This window comes from Bubalus bubalis, chromosome 13 (assembly GCF_019923935.1).
Source record: "Bubalus bubalis isolate 160015118507 breed Murrah chromosome 13, NDDB_SH_1, whole genome shotgun sequence".
Classification (NCBI taxonomy): domain Eukaryota; kingdom Metazoa; phylum Chordata; class Mammalia; order Artiodactyla; family Bovidae; genus Bubalus; species Bubalus bubalis.
The window spans coordinates 17,717,652-17,743,353 of NC_059169.1; the positions used below are offsets into that span (position 1 = coordinate 17,717,652).

The 25,702-nt window shown below is 42.7% G+C and overlaps 2 protein-coding genes across 11 annotated transcripts in view; both read right to left on the reverse strand.

Moving 5' to 3' along the window:
• LOC102413807 (ATP-binding cassette sub-family C member 4) overlaps positions 1-25,702 on the reverse strand; it is a 500,000-nt gene that overhangs the window by 466,846 nt on the left and 7,452 nt on the right. For 9 of the 10 annotated variants that reach the window (XM_045162449.1, XM_045162450.1, XM_045162451.1 and 6 more), the window contains exons 3-7: positions 25,041-25,161; positions 9,544-9,768; positions 5,595-5,684; positions 4,382-4,545; positions 475-600 (exon numbers count right to left, since the gene is read on the reverse strand). In XM_045162449.1, coding sequence (XP_045018384.1) covers positions 475-600; positions 4,382-4,545; positions 5,595-5,684; positions 9,544-9,768; positions 25,041-25,161 — 726 coding nt within the window. The remainder of the gene's footprint in view (positions 1-474; positions 601-4,381; positions 4,546-5,594; positions 5,685-9,543; positions 9,769-25,040; positions 25,162-25,702) is intronic. The other variant, XM_045162446.1, reaches the window with a different exon arrangement.
• The window catches only part of LOC123464831 (ATP-binding cassette sub-family C member 4-like), an 891,549-nt gene that overhangs the window by 139,940 nt on the left and 725,907 nt on the right, over positions 1-25,702 (reverse strand). The window lies entirely within an intron of this gene.

A 25,702-nucleotide genomic window follows, 5' to 3' on the forward strand; every position in this document is an offset into this window, starting at 1 on the left:
ACAGAAAACAGCAAAATTCTGTAAGGCAATTATCCTTCAATAGCAAATAGATTAATTAAGAAAAAAGAATAGTGATTCATATAGTTTGGCTCGATATAGGTACACCAATCTCTATAATCTCCCCATTTATGGGCCATCAACATAAATTACAAACTTAATTTGAATGTCATTGTCTCAAATACTATCTTAAAGACATTGCTTATTGAGATTCGAGGTATTGAGAACTACTTAGAATTTCATTTCTATACAACTAAGAAGCATATGTATTTTTTCCTTTGAGAATATGGTAAATGGAAGAGCAGGTTAAATGATGTCTCCACCATTCTCCTTAACCTTCCTGTAACATGTGGACGATGCAGTGAATAGTAAGTATTGGTGAACTTAAATACTTCTTTGGTAAGACATCTAAAGCATCCAGTAGAATAGGAAATAAAGCATGAAAATATGGAGTGACATCTATATATATAAACTTACCTTCTCAGTCTGGTAATAAGGTCTATAAATGACTTTTCCCAAGCATTCATTTTTATTGTTCTGATGCCAGTTATGACTTCACTCATGGTCCTGATCCTGTCATCTGTGAGAGCTGCGGTCTTACTCCTGAGGGGACAGATGTGACAGATGAGCTTTAGTGACCACAGCCCAGCTTTCCTTAGCAACAGCAGTAGTGGGCATTGGGGCGGGGGTGAGGGGTGGTGGCCAGGAAGCAAATGGTTCTCTATGGCCCTTTTGCACTTAGAACACAGGCAGATTCTACTCAAAGCACAGATGGAGAAGAAGGCTTCAATTAGGAAGTCAACCATTCAGCCCATTTCAAGAAGTAACTTGGAGAATGTGCAGCTTTGGCTAGGGAAGACCTGAAATGAGTCAGATACAAACCATCTATCTGCTCAAGGAGGTCACAGTCAGGTAGGGAAGGCAGAAAGACACCCAGGAAGACAATGTTTGTGCTATAATAAAAAAGGAGAGAAGTTCTGGGGAGCATAAAATATGGAACTTAATTCCACCAGGAAAGGAAAACAAGAAGAGCTTCAGAGACCTGGTAGCAATGGAGGAGGGCCTCGAAGGATAAGGAAAATCTCTCCACAGCAAAGACAAGACAGGAAATTCCAAATAAAGAAAGACACCAAGCACAGACCTGCACACACACAACACACACAAGAACTCAATGAGCTTCAAATAGCACAACATCTCCATCACCTGACAACCACCCACCTCCAACTCTCTGGAACCTGCTTTAGTCTAACTCAGCAGCAGAACGCTTTTCACCAGCAGCCTCTTTTCTATCACATGTGCTGCTGTGAATGTGGGGCTTCATGAAGACACAATGAAGATCAGCCTGGCCCTTGGGGTGCTTATAATTTAATGGAAACATGAACATAATACCTGAAAAGGCTCCAACATAAGCATAACAAAAATATATGTGGTGAGAAATGGGCCTACAAGATTATCACTATTTAACAATATTTAAATCTATTTCTGCTTTATTGACTATGCCAAAGCCTTTGACTGTGTAGATCACAATAAACTGTGGAAAATTCTGAAAGAGATGGGAATACCAGAGCACCTGACCTGCCTCTTGAGAAACCTATATGCAGGTCAGGAAGCAACAGTTAGAACTGGACATGGAACAACAGACTGGTTCCAAATAGGAAAAGGAGTACAGCAATGCTGTATATTGTCACTCTGCTTATTTAACCTATATGCAGAGTACATCATGAAAAACACTGGGCTGGAAGAAGCACAAGCTGGAATCAAGATAGCCGGGAGAAATATCAATAATCTCAGATATGCAGATGACACCACCCTTATGGCACAAAATGAAAGTGAAAGTGAAGTCGCTCAGTCATGTCTGACTCTTTGTGACCCCATGGGCAGTAGCCTGCACCAGGCTACTCCATCCACAGGATTTTCTAGGCAAGACTACTGGAGTGTGTTGCCATTTCCTTCTCCAGGGAATCTTCCCGACCCAGGGATCGAACCCAGGTCTCCTGCATTGTAGACAGACGGTTTACCATCTGAGCCACTGGGGAAGTCCTATGGCAGAAAGTGAAGAGGAACTAAAAAGCCTCTTGATGAAAGTGAAAGTGGAGAGTGAAAAAGTTGGCTTAAAGCTCAACATTCAGAAAACGAAGATCATGGCATCTGGTCCCATCACTTCATAGGAAATAGATGGGGAAACAGTGGAAAGAGTGTCAGACTTTATTTTTTGGGGGCTCCAAAATCACTGCAGATGGTGACTGCAGCCATGAAATTAAGAGATGCTCACTCCTTGGAAGAAAAGTTATGACCAACCTAGATAGTATATTGAAAAGCAGAGACATTACTTTGCCAACAAAGGTCCATCTAGTCAAGGCTATGGTTTTTCCAGCGGTCATGTATGGATGTGTGAGTTGGACTGTGAAGAAAGCAGAGCACTGAAGAATTGATGCTTTTGAACAGTGGTGTTGGAGAAGACTCTTGAGAGTCCCTTGGACTACAAGGAGATCCAACCAGTCCATTCTGAAGGAGATCAGCCCTGGGATTTCTTTGTAGGGAATGATGCTGAAGCTGAAACTCCAGTACTTTGGCCACCTGATGTGAAGAGTTGACTGATTGGAAAAGACTCTGATGCTGGGAGGGATTGGGGGCAGGAGGAGAAGGGGATGACAGAGGATGAGATGGCTGGATGGCATCACTGACTCGATGGATGTGGGTCTGAGTGAACTCCGGGAGTTGGTGATGGACAGGGAGGCCTGGCGTGCTGTGTGATTCATGGGGTCGCAAAGAGTTGGACATGACTGAGCGACTGAACTGAACTGAAATAACTTGGACATGGGCAAATTCTGCTGAAGGACTCTACTTATTATGATACAGTGCCAAGAGGAGCCAGTGAATGCCTTCACTGTTCCTGTTTCAAATAGGCCTTCAGCATAAGGTTGGAGCCTCCACTGGCTAAGTCTGAAGGGTCTACAACCCACACAAAGAAGAGACTAGAGAAGGCGTTGGTCTTGTTTTTGAACAAAAGCATCAAGCAACTATCATGTTAATTACATATTATCGAATGTTTTTTATCTTTTTATTGAAGGATAATTGCTTTACAGAATTTTGTTGTTTTCTATCAAACCTAACCTGCATCAGCCATAGGTATACATATATCCCCTCCCTTTTGAACTTGCCTCTCATCTCCCTCCCCATTCCACCCCTCTAGGTTGATCCAGAGCCCCTGTTTGAGTTTCTTAGCCATATAGCAAATTCCTGTTGGCTATCTATTTTATATATGGTAATGTAAGTTTCCGTGTTACTCTCTCCATACATCTCACCCTCTCCTCCCCTCTCCCCATGACCACGAGTGTATTCTCTATGTCTATTTCTCCACTGCTGCCCTGTAGGTAAATTTTTCAGTACCATTTTTCTAGATTCCATATATATACATTAGAATATGATATTTATCTTTCTCTTTCTGACTTACTCCACTCTGTATAATAGGTTCTAGGTTCATCCACCTTATTAGAACTGACTCAAAGGTATTCCTTTTTATGGCTGAGTAATATTACTCAGGTTTGGTAAACCATTGCGTATATGTACCACAGCTTCTTTATCCATTCATCTGTTGATGGACATCTAGGTTGCTTCCATGTTCTAGCTATTGTAAATAGTGCTGCAATGAACAATGGGATACATGTGTCTTTTTCAATTTTGGTTCCCTCAGCGTATATGTCTAGGAGTGGGATTGCTGGGTCATAACACCATACACAAAGATAAACTCAAAATGGATTAAAGACCTAAATGTAAGATCAGAAACTATAAAAACTCTTAGAGGAAAACATAGGCTCAACACTAGATGACATAAATATAAGCAAGATCTTCTCTGACCCACCTCCTAGAGTAATGGAAATAAAAACAAAAGTAAGCAAGAGGGACCTGATTAAACTTAAAAGCTTTTGCACAGCAAAGGAAACTATAGGCAAGGTGAAAAGACAACCTTCAAAAGGGGAGAAATAATAGCAAATGAAACAACTGACAAAGGAATAATTTCCAAAATATACAAGCAGTTCATAGAACTCAATACCAGAAAAACAAACAACCCAATCAAAACATGGGGAAAAGACCTAAACAGACATTTCTCCAAAGGAAACATACAGATGGCTAACAAACACATGAAAAGATGCTCAACATTGCTCATTATTAGAGAAATGCAATTCAAAACTCAGAATGGCCCTCATCAAAAAGTCTATAAACAATAAATGCTGCAGAGGGTGTGGAGAAAGGGAAACACTCTTGCACTGTTGGTGGGAATGTAAATTGATACAGACACTATGGAAGATAATATGGAGATTCCTTAAAAAGCTAGGAATAAAACCTACAGATTATCAATTTTTAAAACCAGTGTTTCTCTTACCGGAGTGATGAAAACAACATCCCAAAGCAGCTTTGCAAAAGCAGAAGAATAATGAGAACCGCCATTCCAGCAAGACACGACATTCCTATTTCCATCCAGAGCAGGGCAGTCACTGCGATAGCCTGCAGTGGCCCCACCCACAGATAGTACAAGAACGTTGTTACCTTAAGAGAGAAAGACAAAGCCTTCTTACAATGGTGTAAAAACCAATAAGGATACAGTATGGAAACAATATGCTCTGAAGGAACAAAAGGAACCTAAACAGAAATGATCTCAGTGGGTTTTAAAACTGCTAAAGCAGAAATCCAAGTGTCCACCCCAGATAATGCCTTTCAGGGGCAGCACAGGGCTGGCTTCAGGGATGTCCCAGGAGAATCAGACCAGCAGCACTGAAGATGTGGATCTTGTGCACAACACAGATGAGCTCAGGGCTTCCCCAAATGCTCTCTGTTCCAGAGTTTAGCCCCCATTTCCTCTGGGGAACCGTGGCATCCCCGGAAAGCCTATATTATGGTACCTACCACTTTCTCCAGTAATTACTTGTGTATTTAGCTCCCTGATAGGCTGTGGCTTCTATAGGGCAAAAACTAAGCTTTGCTCATCCCTGAAAGTGAGCAGAGGCCTCACTTCATGTTTGATGAATGAATACTTGAAAGAGAAGTATCTAGTGCAACACAGATCTGACCAACAGCTACAAAGCCCTGGGTAATGTGATCTATGCATAAGGTCAGTGGAAAAAAGACCGTGGAGGGGACGGTAAAGAGGTGGTTGTGTCTTGCTGGGGACCACGGACTTGGCATTATTCTTCGCAGGTTCCCTATGCAGCAGGCACTTGAACAGGGTGCAGGGGAAAGAACAATCCCTCCCACCAGGTCTTTATCAACCAGAGGAGGAGGAAGACAGTTCAGCAACAGCCACACCACATGCCAAGGAAGGCCGTGCCAGGAGGACCCCTAGGGACACTACCAAAGCTGGGCAAGAACACTGCTGCCTATTTATATATATTAGAAAAACAAAACTCTCATCTACAGAACAATATATATAATTACATCAAAGTTGCACACAGAGAAATGAAAGTTGGATAAATACAACCTTTGTCTTACATCCTTAACGGAATCCTGGCTGACACCAAACCCTGGCACCTCTCATCCCAATAAGCTGAACCCAGTGAGAAGGATGGGAAATGGAAGAGGATCCTTCAGGGGCAGCTCACCTGGTCAAACCTGTTCACATCGTTGGACAGCAGGTTGACCATCTGGCCGGTGGTGGTCTTCCCCATGGCTGAGCTACTCAGGCGAAGTGCCTGAAATGAGAGAGGGAGACAGAGAACTGGATTCCTAAGGTGATACTAAGTCATCTTAGAACATAACACAATGGAGCATGTGTTCCAGAAGTCTTGAGTGGTGTCAGCAGGAGCAGGATGACCCCTGACAGCAGGGCTCTAGGGACCCTTGTTCACCCTCTAACTCCTGAGTGTGGCAGCAGCCCCTCCAGCAAGGATGGCAAAGGGAGGAGCAGGAGGTAGAAGCAAAATCCCCATCCTATTTCAGTGACTTGGACCTGTCTGAAGGGTAAAGGGTGTAGGTTCACACTTAAGAGACAACTTAGTAATTTTGAGCCAAATTAGATGAGAGCAGAAAGGCTAATTTAAAGAAGGAAATTTGGAGACTTGGACTATAAATCTGGACTCAATCATTAATTCTGTGGGTGACAATATTTAAACACTTCAGGCTTAGATTGTTCATTCTGAAATGAGCAAGTATAATATTCAAAACACTGTTCCTGTGAGGAAACTGTGTCCTTAATGCCAGTCTGCTGACTTACAAAAGCCACAACCCGTGTTACACAATCCCTTTATTTAGTAAGAAAAATGCCCTAGAGATCTGAGGAAACTGAAGACACACTAGGAGCTGCTTCAACAGACCGCCAACTGGAGCCACTGATCCAAACACAATGTCATACTTTATAAAAATGCTTCATTTACTCCTCAAGTTAAAGAAGAAAACCCATGATCAAGTGAGACTGTAAAATTATATAACCACAATGGAAGAGAATACGAAAGTTCCTCAAAAATTAAACAAGAAATTATCATACAATACAGAAATTATACTACTAAGGATATACTCAAGAAAAACTAAAAACACAAACTTGAATGGACAATTTACACTCATATTCAGAGCATCTATGTTCACAATAGCTAAAAGGTGGAAACAACTGTCCATTGACAGATGAGAGAATACACAGAATGTTGTATAGACCTATAATATTATTCTGTCTTAAAAAAGAATTAAATTCTGACACCTGCTACAACATGGATGAACCTTGCAGATATTGTGCTACAGGACATAAGCCACACACACACAAAATGACAAACACTGTATGATTCCACTTAACAGAGGTACCTACAATAGTCAAATTCACAGAGAGAAGAAGAACAGTGCTGGGTAAGGGGACAGGGGTCAGGGAGTTAGTGTTTAATGGGTGCAGAGGTTCAGTTTGGGAAAAACAAAAAGTTTCAGAGATGAATTATGGTGATGGTCACCAACAATGTGAATGTACCTAATGTCACTAAATGCTGCACTGAAAAGGAGTGAAAATAGGACACTTTATGCAGTGTATATTTCCCCACAATAATAATAAAAAAAAAAAGATCAATGATCAAAAGCCAAAAGTACCTTTACCAAATTTGTGACAATGTATTAATAAATAAATGGCAGGTCATTTGTATTTATGGAACCTCCCATAGGATCATTCAAAATTCAGCTGAAAAGAGCATGAAAATGCTGAATGGGCCATGTTAGGAGTGGCAGACGTGCAGCCTTAGAGATCCCCTGGAGACCTGCCCCAGCCTGGAATCCATGGTGTAGACAAACTACAGCTACAAGCTTAGCAGCCACTCCATTTCTAACACTTGACCTGGTTTCTTCCCAGGACTAGGGATCAGGAGGTGGGGCCCAAGATGAACCACAAACGTTCAGAGGGGCCTTTCAGAGCTGCTTTGTCACCCCAGTTTTTGGGTCCTAGGGAATCAGTCCACCTGTAACCTGAAAAGGAGTGTCTTGTTTCTACAACAGGAGGAGTCTAGATGCAAGGCTGTGCACAAGGAAATCTGTCTTTCCCATGTTTCTGGAATTTCAGATTATGTCAATGGTGTAATCCCCACAATTTCTGACTTCATATAGGAACCATCTTTTGGGTATAATTAAGGCAGCAAATGAACATCTCGGGAGATGGTTACATTCACATAAGGTAACGTGCCAGGTCAGATCACATTTCCAAAAGGCAAGATTTCAAAGTGTTAGAGGGAAGAGGAAGAAAAACAAGTGGACAATGGCTCACCTATGCAGCAAAGAGTGAGCTTTGACTAAACCATCACCTCACACCTAACTTAAAGCTTTCACAATGCAGTTCTGGTAAAATTTCATAATTATTATGAGAGTTATGGAGAAGGAAATGGCAACCCACTCTAGTATTCTTGCCTGGAGAAACCCATGGACAGAGGAGCCTGGTAGGCTATGGTCCATGGAGTCACAAAGTGGCGGACACAACTGAGCAACTATCACTCACATGAGAGTTAAGCATGATCTGAAAAGACAAACAGTTAGCCAATTGGTGGTAAAATCTTGAGTATCCACCTCCTAAATGGTTAAAGATGCAACAGAATAACAAAAATGATGTTGAATGGCAATGAAGAACCTGACTGGAATGTGTGGGCACTGCTAAGATTTCCACATCACCCAGAAGGAAACCAACTCAGATGCTGCTGCCAAACAAGACAGTGAGGTCTCCAGGTTCACACAGTCCTGAGATGTACAAGACTCTGCTCAAGGAAAGATGAGATGACATCTCACTTTCTGCTGACAGAAGCATTCCGAAGAAATGGAAGTTCTAGATAAGTAGCAACCAGGTAAAAGAAGCAATATTTTAAATTTAAGCTGTTTGGGTTTATCTTTCAATGAGGGCTATATTTATTAATAAAAATTGCGTATGTTTAAGGTTACCACATGATGCTTTTATATAAATACACATTGGGAAATGATTACTATAGTAAAACCACTTAAAATATCCACTACCTAATATAGTTATCCTATTTTACATGTTGTGAGAACATTTAAGATCTACTCTCGTGGAAAATTTCAAGGCTACAATACAGTCAAATAAGGATTTTTTTTTTTAAAGCAGTCTGAGGCAAAGAGGTATCCAAGGTCAAATTTAAACAGAACCCTTCAGCTCTTGACACTTATATATCTGTGGCAATACCTTCGTAAAGATACCTGAAATCCTTATTCCTTTTATACTAGTTTAGACCAGGGTAAACTGTGAAATAATTTCCTGGCATTCCTCAATACAAAATCGGTGAACACATTAAATCAGTTCTAATTAAAATTGCTATGATGCATACTAAAGATAAAAGCAAATATTGTATTAAATTAGCTTAAATGAAGAGCAACAAATTCTCTCTGGAATGAATGAAACAGTGTAAAATTTCAAGTTTTATCTCAAAAACCCTACTATATTCTTTAATATCATCAACAACAATCACATTCATAGAATGTAGTGAATGAGTCTATATTTGGCATGAATTCTCTTTATATTTTCTCTAATTAACATAACTATATTGAATATAATTAGATGGGTATTTTAAAATTATAATCATTCCCTTTCTCAAATACATTATCTGCTTCTAGATATAGTTTTATAGATCCAATCTCCTTAGTTCCCTTTTAAATAAATATCTGATGTAAATTAAGGTTTTAATGAACAACAAGAAAAATTTTCTGTAAACAGCACTATGGGATCTAAACATGAAGACACTGAAAATCAGCTTGATACTTTTGATGCTTATTTTTAAATATAAATTTAATATTTTAAAAATATAATTTAATATTAACTTAATACTACAAATTTAGTGGGTATTATGCCACAGCCTATGGCTAAAATTTATCAAGGGCAGCCCTCACGTGATCTCAAAAGAAAAATTTTCATTATTTATTGGTAAAGTTTGCTTCAACAACAACAAACTTGGCTTGATGCAAATAGCAAGCTTCTCTAGGAAGGTGTAAACGATCCCAGTTATGTAATTTTTAGTTTACAGAGAACCTTCCCTAAATGTCCCTGAGGATTCAGGGGAGGTACACACCGTGGTACCGAGCGACACTCACCTTGCGGTAGATCATATGGCACACGGCTACTCTCAGCCTCATCCCCACGCGCTGCATGTGGTAGAAGCACAAGTGGTGCAGAACGGCCCACACGAGCACGCAGGCGCTCAGCGCTGCCGCGTAGCCGTAGGCTTCATGCAGAGCGGCAGAATCAGTGGGATCGTAGTTTTCAACATAACTAACCATTTTCCCCAAAAATATAGGTTGGACTACTCTGGTGCCTTCCTAAAAGAAAAGAAAAGCCTTAATTAGAAATGTCAGTTTTTCTTAATACAAGATTTACTTTTAGCATTAGCAGGTTAAAAATAATACATGTATACCTGTGGCGGATTCATTTTGATATTTGGCAAAACTAATACAGTTATGTAAAGTTTAAAAATAAAATAAAATTAAATAAATTAAAAAAAAATACATTTTGACCAAACGCTACATTCATGGCTAATTTAAAAGAAAAATATGCAGATCCACTATCTCCTATAAGACAAGTAGGCAACAGTTTAACCTTATGGCAAAATTTTACATTCAAACATAGTAAAGCCTTAGTACTTTATGCCTAATACACTGTGGATACTCAGTATAAATATCACAACCAGTGCTTTAGAAGTCATTTGGCACAATACAAGTGAGCCTTAAGATGAATAAAGAAAAAGGTGGCAGAAGAAATCTGCTTCCATATGAATTAGCCTGCTGGCAGCCTACCCCTGTCCCCTGTCCTCTCAATGACCCAGCCCAATAGAAAGTCAACCTGGTTCACATATGGGAGACACGCTTTCATCACCTTCTTCAGGAATCTTTGTGAACTGATACCCTGGCACAAACACCCACTCCTTTCCATCCCAAACTCCACATGTCTGTAGATCAAAAGAAAGGAAACCAGCTTCAGTTGGAAGACCACAAAGAAATCAGGCTTGACAGCTCTGCAGGCTCTCAGCTCCTGAGAGCACTGCCTCACTATGTCTCTACTCTCTAGAAGTCAGAATGTTCCTTGGAGTAAAAAATTAAACATGGTGGAGGCCAAGCTAAAAAATGATGTCTTCCGTGGTTCTCCATCCACCATCCACTGCAGGTGGTTTGGAAGAAATGTTCCTAATCCTCCCTTCACAAGGCTAAACCAATTGACACAAGGTGCACTGAGGCTTCTACCCTGAATAAGACTTAGGGAAGCAAGTTTCTTTCTCAAAGAAAAAGGCCAAGAAACAGCAACACCTACCTACCCTGCCAACCAGCCACTTCACCCCACAACTTACTTCCTCTTTCTAGTCACCCCTTGAAGGTCTCTTTTTCCCCAGGTTCCCTTCCTTCACCATCAAGGAAAACCACTCAGTGAATGAAAACCACTCACCTAAAGTAAACATCTCCACCCTTAACATCATTTCCTACACAGACTTCATAAAAGACAAAATGTTAAAAGTTTGAAAGTCTTTCAGGAACAGGGCTTTTTCTTTTTGGCAATCCCACCTTACTAACACAGACAGGATAAGCAACTGACAGGTTTGCTTTGATAGCTCTCTTCTATCTGTCTGAAGCTGAGGAAGCCACATACAAGAGGAAGGGAAGGAGAATCCATAACACTAAACAACAAAAAAACTAAGCATTTTCTTAGCCAACTAGTGCCTGATCAGGATATTTATCAAAAGATGTCCCCATGCCTCATATGGGTGTCTCATTAAACCTCAGCATTCTCGTCTTGTTCTACACACATGCACACACACACGTTCACAGGCTGCACCAACTGCCTCTCCTTCCATGAAGGCAGGGAAATTTTCATCTACTATAGAGAATAAAGAGAACACTATTTAGCTGAAGAAGTATAAGTAAGATGATCAGACAGCAGCAAAACGATCAGTTCTGATACATTTCCACTGTGTCCTGTCATCCATCCCAAGAGGCATAGAGACCTCTTGGAAGAGTCCCTCATACAGCAGATTGTCAAACACACTGTTTATAGAGTTTCCTGAGATGGAAATGTGGAGGCCACACAGAGAAGCAAAAATGTCAAACTTTACACCTGGGCAGTCCCAGCCCAGGTGTCACCAAGGGCAGTCCAGTGCTGCAGCCACAAACCACCAGAAGCCCAGCAGGAATATCTGCCATCCCCAAATTTCCTGAAATTTATGATTGTTTTTGGGAATCACCATTGCCTTTTACTCAGCTCTCCATTTGAGCCTAACATCCTTGAATTACACAAGAAATAAGAGTAATATCACTCACCAAAGAGAATATGGTTAAGTGCAACAAATCCAGCAAAAAAAAAAAGTAAATAAAGGCAGATCACTACCACCTAAACATATCTGGGTATTTTTTCACTGAGAAACAATATTTAATAACCCAGTTGTGGGACTTCCCTGGTGGTCCGGTGGCTAAGATTCCACACTCCCAATGCAACGGACCTGGGTTAGATCCCTGGTCGGGGAACTAGATCCCACATGTGGCAACTAAGACCCAGCAGATAAATAAATATTAAAAAAAACCAGTTTATCAAAAAGCCTCATTAAGGTATAATGCCAGTTTAGGGCCCATACCTTCCACTCATCTGTCAATTCTTTTTTTTTTTTTTTTTCTTGATAATGATTTTTCTTTCTTTGGAATAGAAATTTTCAAAAGATAATAAAGGTTTTCAGTCATGACCTGTTACTTTGATCTGATGTAATTTGGAAGGAAAGTCATTTGTTATTCTTAAGCACTATTTTGGGACTTTCTCCAATGGCTCAATGATAAGGAATTCATCTCAATGCAGGAGACACAGGAGATGCAGGTTTGATCCCTAAGTTGGGGAGATCCTCTAGAGAAGGAAATGGCAACCCACTCCAGTATCCTTGCCTGGAGAATCCCATAGAAAGAGGAGCCTGGTGGGCTACAGTCCTTGGGGTCACAAAGAATCAGACACAACTGAGTAACTGAGTACAAATGTGCAAGTTTTCCTCTAACAAGGAGCAGTCATGGTAATTCAGAAAGGTGATGAAAAGTATAACATACAAGGAATTTCCATTCTGGCATAAGTTGCAACTACTGAAAACAGAAAATTGATATTATACTCCATATGAAAAATAACAGCAAGCAAAGAACAATTTTCCAGTAATTTCTCTCAAAAAAAAAATAGGAAGCAAAATAGTAAATAACACAAAACTGTGAAAACAAAACCCCAAAGTACATATAGAGAATAAGAATACACACATTAAATATGACTCTTGCAAGCTTCCAGAACACTTAGAGCAGAAGTGATTACAGCCCTCAAAGGTAGACTGAGTAAATCCGTCTCCTCCACACACAAGGAAAGGTTAGAGATGAAGAGTCATTTAACAGGACAGCTATCAGCAGCATTTGTAATCTGTGAATATTTTCATTTCTGGCATTTGGTAAAACTGGCTGAGGCAAACCAGGCAAAAGATTTTCCGACTACCAGAAGATTAGTTCCTACATATGCTCAATGCTCCATTCCAAGTATTATCTCCAAATCAAATAGTGGTGTGAATCCCAAGGAAAGGTCCAATTTGAGAAGACTCTGTTTGTCTTGGAGAGTCTCTCAGAGAGGCAAGGAGAGGCTGTGGCTGGGGACACAGACACTGGTGGCAGCATTCCCAGAACCTAACCCCATCATGTGTACACAGGTGTGAGCACACACCACCAAGGAATTCTCTCATCTGCACATTCCCGATTCTCACCTTCAACTAATAAAAGAGAAAACAACTAAGAAAATATTCATTATGAACCAAGCTGCAGCTGCTGCTAAGTCGCTTCAATCATGTCCAACTTTGTGCGACCCCATAGATGGCAGCCCACCAGGCTCCCCCGTCCCTGGGATTCTCCAGGCAAGAACACTGGAGTGCGTTGCCATTTCCTTCTCGAATGCATGAAAGTGAAAAGTGAAAGTGAAGTCGTTCAGTCATGTGTGATTCTCAGCGACCCCAAAGACTACAGCCTACCAGGCTCCTCCATCCATGGGATTTTCCATGCAAGAGTACTGGAGTGGGGTGCCATTGACTTATCCTGTCAACCATGAAACTAACCAAATTAAAATGTTCTTGATAAGTAGTTCAGTTCAGTTCAGTTCAGTTGCTCACTTGTGTCCAACTCTTTGTGACCCCATGAATCGCAGCACACCAGGCCTCCCTGTCCATCACCAACTCCCAGAGTTCACTCACACTCACATCCATCGAGTCAGTGATGCCATCCAGCTTTCTTATCCTATGTCATCCCCTTCTCCTCCTGCCCCCAATCCCTCCCAGCATCAGTGTCTATTCCAATGAGTAAACTCTTTGCATGAGGTGGCCAAAGTATAGGAGTTTCAGCTTCAGCATCATTCATTCCAAAGAAATCCCAGGGCTGATCTTCAGAACAGACTGGTTGGATCTCCTTGCAGTCCAAGGGACTCTCAAGAGTCTCCTCCAACACCACAGTTCAAAAGCATCAATTCTTCAGCACTCTGCTTTCTTCACAGTCTAACTCTCACATCCATACATGACCACTGGAAAAACCATAGCCTTGACTAGATGGACCTTTGTTGGCAAAGTAATGTCTCTGCTTTTCAATATGCTATCTAGGTTGGTCATAACTTTTCTTCCAAGGAGTAAGCATCTTTTAATTTCATGGCTGCAATCACCATCTGCAGTGATTTTGGAGCCCAAAAAAATAAAGACTGACACTGTTTCCACTGTTTCCCCATCTATTTCCTATGAAGTGATGGGACCAGATGCCATGGTCTTTGTTTTCTGAATGTTGAGCTTTAAGCCAACTTTTTCACTCTCTATTTTCACTTTCATCAAGAGGCTTTTTAGTTCCTCTTCAATTTCTGCCATAAGGGTGGTGTCATATGCATATTTGAGGTTATTGATATTTCTCTCAGCAATCTTGATTCCAGCTTGTGCTTCTTCCAGCCCAGCATTTCTCATGATGTACTCTGCATATAAGGTAAATAAGCAGGGTGACCATATACAGCCTTGACATACTCCTTTTCCTATTTGGAACCAGTCTGTTGTTCCATGCCCAGTTCTAACTGTTATTTCCTGACCAGCATATAGGTTTCTCAAGAGGTAGGTCAGGTGGTCTGGTATCCAATCTCTTTCAGAATTCTCCACAGTTTATTGTGATCCACACAGTCAAAGGCTTTGGCATAGTAAATAAAGCAGAAATAGATGTTTTACTGGAACTCTCTTGCTTTTTTGATGATCCAGCGGATGTTGGCCATTTGATCTCTGGTTCCTCTGCCTTTTCTAAAACCAGGTTGAACATCTGGAAGTTCATTGTTCATGTATTGCTTAAGCCTGGCTCGGAGAATTTTGAGCATTACTTTACTAGCGTGTGAGATGAGTGCAATTGTGCGGTAGTTTGAGCATTCTCTGGCATTGCCTTTCTTTGGGATTGGAAGGAAAACTGACCTTTTCCAGTCCTGTGGCCACTGCTGAGTTTTCCATTTTTGCTGCAGCACTTTCACAGCATCATCTTTTAGGATTTGAAATAGCTCCACTGGAATTCCATCACTTCCACTAGCTTTGTTTGTAGTGATGCTTTCTAAGTCCCACTTGACTTCACATTCCAGGATGTCTGGCTCTAGGTCAGTGATCATACCATCGTGCTTATCTTGGTCATAAAGATCTTTTTTGTACAGTTCTTCTGTGTATTCCTGCCACCTCTTCTTAATATCTTCTTCTGTTAGTTCTATACCATTTCTGTCCTTTATCGAGCCCATCTTTGCATGAAATGTTCCCTTGGTATCTCTAGTTTTCTTGAAGAGATCTCTAGTCTTTCCCATTCTGTTGTTTTCCTCTATTTATTTGCACTGATCACTGAGGAAGGCTTTCTTATCTCTTCTTGCTATTCTTTGGAACTCTGCATTCAGATGCTTGTATCTTTCCTTTTCTCCTTTGCTTTTCACTTCTCTTCTTTTCACAGGTATTTGTAAGGCCTCCTCAGACAGCCATTTTGCTTTTTTGCATTTCTTTTCCATGGGGATGGTCTTGATCACTGTCTCTTGTACAATGTCACGAACCTCTGTCCATATTTCATCAGGCACTCTGTCTATCAGATCTAGGCCCCTAAATCTATTTCTCACTTCCACTTTATAATCATAAGGGATTTGATTTAGGTCATACCTGAATGGTCTAGTGGTTTTCCCTACTTTCTTCAACTTAAGTCTGAATTTGGCAATAAGGAGTTCATGATCTGAGCAAAAGTCAGCTACCAGTCTTATTTTTGGTGACTCTATAGAGCTTCTCCACCTTTGGCTGCAAAGAATATAATCAATCTGATTTTGGTGTTGACCATCTGGTGATGTCCATGTGTAGAGTCTTCTCTTGTATTTTTGGAAGAGGGTGTTTGCTATGACCAGTGCATTTTGTTGGCAAAACTCTATTAGTCTTTGCCCTGCTTCATTCTGTGTTCCAAGGCCAAATTTGCCTGTTACTCCAGGTGTTTCTTGACTTCCTACTTTTGCATTCCAGTCCCGTATAATGAAAAGGACATCTTTTTTGGGTGTTAGTTCTAAAAGGTCTTGTAGGTCTTCGTAGAACTGTTCAACTTCAGCTTCTTCAGCATTATGGTTGGGGCATAGACTTGGATTACTGTGATATTGAATGGTTTGCCTTGGAAACGAACAGAGATCATTCTGTCGTTTTTGAGCCTGCATCCAAGTACTGCATTTCAGATTCTTTTGTTGACCATGATGGCTACTCCATTTCTTCTAAGGTATTCCTGCCCACAGTAGTAGATATAATGGTCATCTGAGTTAAATTCACTCATTCCAGTCCATTTGAGTTCGCTGATTCCTAGAATGTCCATGTTCACTCTTGCCATCTCCTGTTTGACCACTTCCAATTTGCCTTGATTCATGGACCTAACATTCCAGGTTTCTATGCAATATTGCTCTTTACAGCATTGGACCTTGCTTCTATCACCAGTCACATCCACAACAAGGTGTGGTTTTTGCTTTGGCTCCAACCCTTCATTCTTTCTGGAATTGTTTCTCCACTGATCTCCAGTAGTATATTGGGCACCTACTGACCTGGGGAGGTCCTCTTTAAGTATCCTATCATTTTGCCTTTTCATACTGTTCATGGGGTTCTCAAGGCAAGAATACTGAAGTGGTTTGCCATTCCCTTCTCCAGTGGACCACATTCTGTCAGACCTCTCCACCATGACCCGCCCATCTTGGGTGGCCCCATGGGCATGGTTTAGTTTCATTGAGTTAGACAAGGCTGTGGTCCTAGTGTGATTAGATTGACTAGTTTTCTGTGATTATGGTTTCAGTGTGTCTGCCCTCTGATGCCCTCTTGCAGCACCTATTATCTTACTTGGGTTTCTCTTACCTTTGGCGTGGGGTATCTCTTCACGGCTGGTCCAGCAAAGTGCAGCCGCTGCTCCTTACCTTGGACGAAGGGTATCTCCTCACTGCCGCCCCTCCTGACCTTGTATGTGGAATAGCTCCTCTAGGCCCTCCTGTGCCCGTGCAGCCACTGCTCCTTGGACGTGGGGTTGCTCCTCCCAGCTGCCGCCCCTGGCCTCATGCATGGGGCAGCTCCTCTCAGCTGCTCCTGCGCTGTCGCAGCCTGGCACTCTCGGCTGCCGCCCCTGACCTCAGACGCAGGGTAGCATCCCCTTGATAAGCAGGAACAAGGTCAAACACTGCCCCCTTAAACCCTTCCCCTTCAACATCAATCTATAACCACATGTATATTCTTTCCACAAACCAATTGAGCGTATTGTTTTATTCTTTCACAAGAATTCTTCACAAATCTGAAATCATAAAGGATCTTTAAAAGAACTGAATTTAATACCACCGCATCCATTATTCAGGATTATCTGAGAGTCTGAGTCTCTGAGGCAGACTTTTTATTTGGGGCATACAATGTGGCATGCAGAATCTTAGTTCCCTGACCAGGGATCAAAAACCTTGGCATCTACTATGGAGAACAGTGTGGAGATTCCTTAGAAAAACTGGAAATAGAATTGCCATATGACCCACCAATACCACTGCTGCGTATATACACTGAGGAAGCCAGAATTGGAAGAGACACATGTACCCCAATGTTCATTACAGCACTGTTTACAATAGCTAGACATGGAAGCAACCTAGATGTCCATTGGCAGATGAATGGATAAGGAAGTTGTGGTATATATACACAACAGAATATTACTCAGCTATAAAAAAGAATGTGTTTGTGTCAGTTCTAATGAGGTGGATCAAACTGGGGCCTATTATACAGAATGAAGTAAGTCAGAAAGAGAAATACCAGTACAGTATATTAATGCATATATATGGAATTTAGAAAGACAGTAACAACAACCCTATATGCAAGACAGCAAAAGATATACAGATGTAAAGAAGAGACTTTTGGACTATGTGGGAGAAGGAGAGGGCAGAACGATATGAGAGCATAGCATTGAAACATATATATTACCATATGTAAAACAGATGACCAGTGCAAGTTGATTCATGAAGCAGAGCACTCAAAGCAGGTGCTCTGGACAAGCCAGAGTGATGGGGTAGGGAGGAAGGTAGGAGGGGTAGGAGGGGGATTCTGGATGGGAGAACACATGTACACCCATGGCTGATTCATGTCGATGTTTGGCAAAACCACCACAATGTTGTAAAGCAATTAGTCTTCAATTAAAATAAATAAGTTAAAAACAAACAAACAAAAAAAAACCCTGGCATCTGCACCAGGGACATGGAGTCTTAACCAGTAAACTGCCAGGGAAGCTCGAGGTAGACATTTTTTGGTAGAGTCCTTGGTATTCAGCCTCATGAAAGCACCTGACAGTGGGTCCTACCTTTTGCTTCTTAGGGTAACTTCTTGCAGGGTTAGCTTAGATGCTAGAACTTCTGAGTGGGTAGAATTCCTTCTCCATCTTAATGCACTTGAAACATTTCTCACACAACTTCCCCATATCTCATTCATGGGGAAAAAAACACAAAAATAGAAACAAACTATCAAAGTTTTACCAAACGCTTGACTGAGACATATAAGCAGAAAAGAATGGGCTTGTAAGAAAAAACCAATAGACAGAATCTTTAGAACTGGGTGAAAGGTGACAAAATGTACAGTTGAGAAAAATCCAAAGGAGGAAAAGCAGTGAACCTGCGGAAATCATAACTATCAGGATTCCAGACATACTAGCCTTCACTTGTCTCTTACACACTGGTCTTCATTCTGACCACACCTTAGCATCACCTGGGAGGGGATTGGTGTACTCTGACATCCAAGACCCAGCCTCCAGAAACTGGTTTAGGTTCAACTGATTAGGGTGGAGAAGGTTCTTCTCCCTGTAGATTCTGGATGCAGAAACTAACCGCATGTAAGTATCTGCTAACCTCCACTCTCGCACTGTCATGGCATCTGAGCCTGGAATGGCTGCAGACCTAATATGCAGGAATTACAAGGAATTACAATGATCACAAAGATTTTTTACCAGAGTTCTATTGCACATTTCATGCTTCCAGAAAAGTCCAGAGATTACAGTATTAAAATTGAAAATGTTCATTCTGCACAGTTGGAAAAATAAAATGTTCAGAAAAAAACTATATTTAAGAAACATTAATAAAAAGATGAGTCAAAATTAGCCTGGAAAGTTATCTATAAAAGGAGAAGGAGAATTAGAATAGAGCTAACAATGATATCAGACTTCTTTAAGTAACCTTTTCTTGATTTTGGAATCATGAAAACATTATACAGAATTATGATTATAAAATAACTAAATTTTTAAAAAGCAATTCCTAAAATTTTAGAGTAAAATTACATAAAAGTACCTAAATATATACACCCATCCTGTTGGTTTGCAGAGCCATACAAAAAAGAATTATCAAAAGTGATTTGAAACAAAATAATTTAAAAACACATTCTCTGCATGATACACCCAAATGAACACAGTATGAACTCCAAAAGAAAATAAAAAAATATTAGATTGCTTTCAGAAGTCACTTTATAAGGTACAACAAATGAATAATTATGTTGATATCATTGAAAATTGGGCTTAGACATTGGACAAAGAGAATAGATGATGGGGGAAAAGAGACATGCAAGAACAATAACAACAAACTGGAAAATTCTGAAAGAGACGGGAGTACCAGACCACCTGACCTGCCTCTTGAGACACCCATACACAGGTCAGGAAGCAACAGTTATAACTGGACATGGAACAACAGACTGTTTCCAAATTGGAAAAGGAGTACGTCAAGGCTGTATATTGTCACCCTGCTTATTTAACTTATATGCAGAGTACATCATGAGAAATGCTGGGCTGGAAGAAGCACAAGCTGGAATCAAGATTTCCGGGAGAAATATCAATAACCTCAGATATGCAGATGACATCACCCTTATGGCAGAACGTGAAGAACAACTAAAGAGCCTCTTGATGAAAGTTAAAGAGGAGAGTGAAAAAGTTGGCTTAAAGCTCAACAATCAGAAGACTAAGATCATGGCATCCAGTCCCATCACTTCATGGGAAATAGATGGGGAAACAGTGGAAACAGTGTCAGACTTTATTTTTGGGGGGGCTCCAAAATCACTGCAGATGGTGACTGCAGCCATGAAATTAAAAGATGCTTATTTGGAAGGAAGGTTATGTCCAACCTAGAAAGCATATTAAAAAGCAGAGACATTACTTTGTCAACAAAGGTCCATCTAGTCAAGGCTATGGTTTTTCCAGTAGTCATGTATGGATGTGAGAGTTGGACTGTGAAGAAAGCTGAGTGCCGAATAATTGATGCTTTTGAACTGTGGTGTTGGAGAAGACTCTTGAGAGACCCTTGGACTGCAAGGAGATCCAACCAGTCCATTCTAAAGGAGATCAGTCCTAGGTGTTCTTTGGAAGGACTGATGCTGAAGCTGAAACTCCAATACTTTGGCCACCTCATGCGAAGAGTTGACTCACTGGAAAAGACTGATGCTGGGGTAGATTGGGGGCAGGAGGAGAAGGGGACGACAGAGGATGAGATGGCTGGATGGCATCACCGACTTGATGGACATGAGTTTGAGTGAACTCTGGGAGTTGGTGATAGACAGGGAGGCCTCACATGCTGCAGTTCATGGGGTCGCAAAAAGTCGGACACAACTGAGCAACTGAATTGAACTGAAGTTTTTATGGTGACAGTTGGTAACTAAAATTACTATGTACTATATCAAATATTAAATCACTAATGATGTATACCAGAAACTAATAAAACTTTGTAAGCCAATCATACTTCAATTAAAAAAAATTCTTTTAATTTTGCAATAAAATCTTACATATACTTAGAAAAAGAAAATGGATTGAAAAGCATCACCCTCATTTGTAACTCAAGGTTATCACGGTGGGTATTACTGACACCTAAGGGCTAACACGATGCTCTCAGGAACCAGCAGGGCACGCAGCAGGTCTGCTCTGCAGGTCCCCGTCCACTTGGCTCAAGGCTCCCTCCTCCTCTCCCTTGCTGTGTGGTCCTCAGTGGTTGCTCTCAGCCCACAGTATCTTTGCCACCAGCAGCCACTCCTCAGCCTCCTGGGTTGAGCAAAGTAAGGGACACATGGAAGAAAGGATTGGAAATAAATGCAAAGACCACTCAGCTCCTGGGGAACCAGCTGTGAGTTGAGGCATAAAGCCCACTGTGGGACACAGAGGATTCTGTTTACTTCCTGCCTATCAGCTGAGCTCCAAAGTGAAGATTTACACAAACATGTGCTTCCCAACCTCCACCTGGACCAGAGACCATCAGTAAAAGTGGCCTCAGACAAAGGCCAAGTGACCAGACAAGACCAAGCCACTTTTTAGGGTCCTGGGAAGAGGACATAACTCCCAGCCACCCCTCCCCTCTCAGAGGAAGGGACTGGGTGAACCCACTCTGGCTCTCTGAGGTCACCCCACTTACACCCAGCAGGTAGAGACCTCACCTCTCAGAGAGAAGTGCTAATGACCTGGGGAGGTGGTCTCTGTGACTCAGGCCCAGGCAGAGGCTTCAGGCTCCTCTCCATCCTGAGGGCCCCAGGCAGGCAGAGACCTGTCCTCTCCACCCTCAGTACCCATGGAGGTGCACACAGAGGCCAGGGGTGCTGGGAGCTCTTCGGCTGTTCTGTTGTAATTAGGGGTGACCAGCAAGTGCTCCACAGCCTGGTACTTATTTCTCTGAGGAGTAGAGATACTCCTCACTTCTCATAGGACAGAGGTTTTCGAATCTCAAAATCGTGAAACCTAAAAGCCTCACCCTACTGGTGTCATCCTGTTTTTTCCCACTGGTGCCGCAGGAGTACCTGGGAGGCCCTACTTGTGCTGTGGGTGGAAGGAACACACTGCTTGGGACCACGGATGATCCACGGGGCATGCTGTGCACCCAAGGAATTGAAAGAGGGCTGGAGGTCACCAAGGAAACACGTTTGTGTTTTACAGACTTCTGGGTTGAGTTTACATTTTCCACTGTCTAAAATACAAAGACCAACAAGCGGCACAGATAGATCACAACATGGGAAGTTGCTTCATAAAATCAATTATTTAACTAAGTAGTACTGCTACTAGTGCTAGCAGTTCTACCACACAGATGAGCCCCTACATTCAAGGTCCTCTACTCCCCACTTCTCCACCATGACCACCCAAAAACCAGTCTCCTAAAAGAGAGGCTGGAGCTCTATCCCTTGCACCTTATGCAGCCCCTAGGGACCTTTATGGACCCTCAGGTGGCTCAGATGGTAAACAGTCTGCCTCTAATTCAGGAAACCCGGGTTTGATACCCAGGTCAAGAAGATCCCCTGGAGAAGCAACCCACTCCAGTATTCTTGCCTGGAGAATTCCATGGGCAGAGGAGCCTGGCAGGCTACAGTCCATGGGGTGGTAAAGAGTTGGACACGACTGAGCAACTAACACTTTCACTTTCGGTAGGATGTATTCCAGGGGCTGGACAACTTTGAAACCAACACTCCCAGCACCACAGTGGGGCAGATTTGCTCTCAGGAAAAACTCCAAATCCTGCAGCCTCTCCCTCTATGTCTGCTTCTCCCATGAGCTGCCATAGCCAAGAACCAAAGCTCATATTAGGATGGAATCCATCCAAGGCTTAGCGACCCCACCCAAGGAGCCAACAGCCCAGGACAGCAAGAAAAACCAGCAGCTCAGTTCAAACCCAGCCACATGGGCTATGCTTTGAGACCCACTTGACTTTAAGCTTCTTTAGCATCCAGTAACAAAGAGAAACTAGAGAACCAGGGATAGCAGAGAAAGACCTGCTCCAGGATATGATCAGACATTAAACCTGGAGACCACTCATCCAACCAGGCACCTGGCATGAGCCACAGGCAGACACCAAGGCCCCAGAGTTTCCTGATAAACAGAATTCCTGAGAGCACTGCTGTGTGAGGTCAGGAAATCCTGTACAAACAGGCCACACCAGCATGCCAACTGTATTCCAAACAGACTTACTGTGACTATGTGGAAATTCCATGACTGGGACAGCTGCACACGGGACAAAGAAGGGCTGGGGCAGCCTGACGGGCTCCTGCTCCCTCTCCCACCCCTGTCCTTCACAAGGCACTGCAGTACCTAGGTGGTCATTGCCCTCTCTAAGGTGGCACCCTGCCCCACATACCTGTCCCACCCTCTGGCACAATGCCCAATCCACTTCTATCATCAACGAGAACTCCATCCCTGAGGACCATCCAGTCACCTGGGAGCTGACAGATTCTCTGTCTCTCCAGTTGTGTGGGGTGGACTTCACCTGCCCAGCTGCCTACTGCCTGCAGTGCCCTTCAGCACAGCACAGCCTTTAAACAAGAGCAATGCCACCCGCCTGTAAACCATCTGGCCCACCCACCTTACCCCCAACACGATGGACTGAGGACAGCTCACCACCTTCTCCACCTAAAACACCCCTTTCACAGCACCTGCATCTTCCATCCCTCCTGCTCACACACTCACAGGTCGCCCGTGTCCCTAAGGCAGCGCTAAGGGACCATGGAGAGCACGAGCAACCCAGGGGGGTCTGCAGCAGACCCCAGGAGGCTCAGCCAGAACAGGGGGGCTGACGGCACTGTGTCCCGAGGTGGACTGTCCTCTGGGGGATCTTGACCCAGGATCTTCAGGGTCATGGAGGTTACTGAGCTCACAGCTTTCTGTCTTTAGTTTTCCCTGCACATCCCCTCCCCCACCCTCTGCCACTGCCAGGCTACCAGGATCCCCCTTCAACCAGCAAACCACCCCCACAGCCAGGACGGAAACCAGCATGGAGGGTGCACAGAATTCATGGTGAAGTTGAAGCTCCTCCCACGGAGGGGTCTGGCCTGGATGACCTGGCCTATGGGGAGGGGGCACCCTAGGGAAGGGTGTGCGAGGGACACCCCAGGGAAGAGCTCTTGGATGCTCTGGCAGCTCCAGCCCAGATACAAGGCCCCAGGTTCTGTTCCACAGGAAGGGGATGATCCTTTCTTAGAAAGCATTTATCAGATGTGACCTGGAAAAGTCAACAATTACTTGCTGAGCACCTGTAAAATGTCTTACATTATTCTGGACTGGACTCCAAGTTTGAATGAGTAATAGTTGCTCAGTCATGTCCAACTCTTTGCGATCCCCTGAACTGGAGCATGCCAGGATCCTCTGTTCATGGAATTCTTCAGGAAAAAATACTGGAGTGGATTGCTATTTCCTTCTCCAGGGTATCTTCCTGACCCAGGGACTGAACATGGATCTCCTGCATTGCAGGCAGATTCTTCTGAGCATCAGGGAAGCTTACTATTAAGAGACATTTCTAAGTATAAGGGCAGGTCAATTTAAAAAAGTATCAGAAGATATGTGTTTGACTTTATCTTACAATCTACAGGCAATACATTAGAATATGTAATGAATCCATACACCTTTTCCAAAGGAATACCCAAGACAGAAGCAGCAATAAAATTATAAATGACAGTCATCAATCAGATGAAATAATTATGATGAAGCTTGTCTCTCTCAAAGAGATGGGGACTGGGCAAGTGGTCAGGAAAGAAATATAATGTGCTTTTAACTTTGTATGAAAAATAATGTTCAGTTCCATGTTGCTGAGCATAGTTCTCTTGTTGCCACATAAATCCTCTACTTCAAATTACTTTCCGAATGCTTTATTAAAACTCTGCTTCTGGCCTTTGTTTTGGAATCTGTTATGTTTGTTGCCATCTCCTGATCGCTGTTCTCTGAAGTTTACTTCCTCCAAACCACAGGACACATATTCCCTGAGGTTGTAAGATATTCTTTTGGTCCAGGATCACTCAGCATTTATACTGAGCACCAAGAACATCCTAACATGGTATAAAATATCTTTCCTTTCCGGTGTTATCTTTCCATTACACTATGTTTTAATCATTAAAAGAAAAATAGTAATCCCCAGAGGTCAAGTCTTTTAAGCACCTGTCTGTTCTAAAGACAAATGCAACCACTGATCTACATCATGATTCCTAGATGAGATTTACTCTTGGACCTTAAACCACTGTCCTCTCCCCGCCTCAGTCCATCCATCTGAGGACTGACCCACGTACACTGAAACGCAAAGCACTGTATGGAAAAGGTTTTACCTCAAGAAATGTTAACATTCCCAAAACTAAGTAGGATTTCCCATAGCACTTTACGATTGCTTTCATTAAAGAAGGCTCCCGCGCATCTTTCTGGGCTCTCAACACTTCTTGATCCCAGTACCTGCGAAGAGAGACAAAGCACAGTGAGGAACAGCCCTGCTGCAGGAAAACGAGGGACAGAGCAGAGGATAAGTCTTCACTACAGGGTGCTCCGTGGCTGCCCATAGATGCTGGCTAACTGCTCGCAGGGCTCCCAAAAGATGAGCGATGCAGACACTGAAGCACCAGGAAAAGCACCAGACCAGGTCTTCAGAGAAAAGTCCCAGATTCTAGAAACAAGTTCCTGCTAAGCTTTGCTGAACTCATAGGTCATGAGCAGTTCAGAAGGGCAGACACTGTCCTCCAGGGACCCCACCTCTTGGGACAGAGCTAGGTCTCCAGGGCCATGGCTGTGGGCTCCCTCCACGTCCACTCACACAGGGAACACAGGCTCCCCCAACCTCCAAAGTGGGCTAAGCCTGGGGTCAATGTGAAGGGCTGAGGGTTCAGTGTCAAGGAAGGAGGCTCAGAAGACCCCAGAGGAAGGCAAAACTCTGGCTGCACCTTTAGCCACACGTGGAAATTCTCACTTTCCCTCCCCTTCTCCCTCCTGCCTGGGCTCA